The sequence below is a fragment of the Eimeria mitis genome, genomic scaffold (genome assembly GCF_000499745.2).
Source record: "Eimeria mitis Houghton genomic scaffold, Emh_scaff4676, whole genome shotgun sequence".
NCBI classification, from domain to species: Eukaryota; Apicomplexa; class Conoidasida; order Eucoccidiorida; family Eimeriidae; genus Eimeria; species Eimeria mitis.
Window position 1 is genome coordinate 414 of NW_013572981.1, and position 971 is coordinate 1,384.

A 971-nucleotide genomic window follows, 5' to 3' on the forward strand; every position below is an offset into this window, starting at 1 on the left:
ACGTTGTGTTCGACACTGCAGAAGTACAACTGGGGGGGAAATTGCTCTGCAATTGACTATGACTCAGGTCCCTTCTATGTGCCAGGGGGAATGGCAAGAAATTCGTCGTTACTCAAGTACCACCGAAATGAGTGTATCCGCGTTGTCTAAGGGGCATTCTTACCCATAATAGACTACCACTCTTCCCCTCCGAGACGCTTTCGGAAGGCGTTACGATGCGTGAAAGTCTCACCCTATTTGAAAAAATCAGATTAAGTGGAGTCTAAATTTAATCGAGTTATGCAGGTCCCACGACTCATTTGCTCTGAATTTCTAGCGATCGTGCTCGCCTGAAAGTGGCTGCATGTCCAGCCCCAGCAACAGGCCACGATACTCTACCAGGGAATAGTGGCATATTTGAACTGCGGCCAAGATGTTAGTATATTATTGTGTTCTATTTATTTTTATTTGTACAGATTTGGCCGAAACCTGTTGCTTCTTCCGAGGATGAGCATCCAGCGTTGGCTACCGCAGCGGCTTCACTGCGCGCGCGTGACAGCGCACTAGGAACTCGGCGCAAATTCTAGCGAATAGCTAAATAAATAAGTATATAACAATAACAGTCTATATATAATGGCTGTCTACATCAAACAAAGCCCTCCCCGGGAGGGAGTACGCGGGGGGTGGGAGGACTTCAAGTGGGATTCTCTCAAGACGCAGACAAACGCTGACCGCGATTATTACCTCGGTGAGTGGGCAGATCGCGGTTTATCCCTGCTATTATCTCACTGTGTGCATTTGAGTGGAATATAATTATTGTGGGGGGTTTAGGGGTCGTCGTTTCTTTCGTTAGCGATGCCTGGTGGGTCCGCTCATAGTTAATTGTTGTTTCTGCAGCACAAACTACTTGGGTACATGACCGTCCACGTTGTAACAGATCTAAGAGTGATATTTAATATGCGCAGTGTGAAACATGTTGTGCCCTTCAGTGC

General features: G+C 47.1%; 1 protein-coding gene across 1 annotated transcript in view; it reads left to right on the forward strand.

The window, feature by feature from the left end:
• Positions 1-612: 612 nt before the first annotated feature.
• EMH_0076970 (uncharacterized protein) overlaps positions 613-971 on the forward strand; it is a gene marked incomplete at both ends in the record, with an annotated part of 1,716 nt that continues 1,357 nt past the window's right edge. The window contains one exon of the mRNA XM_013499789.1: positions 613-727. Coding sequence (XP_013355243.1) covers positions 613-727 — 115 coding nt within the window. The remainder of the gene's footprint in view (positions 728-971) is intronic.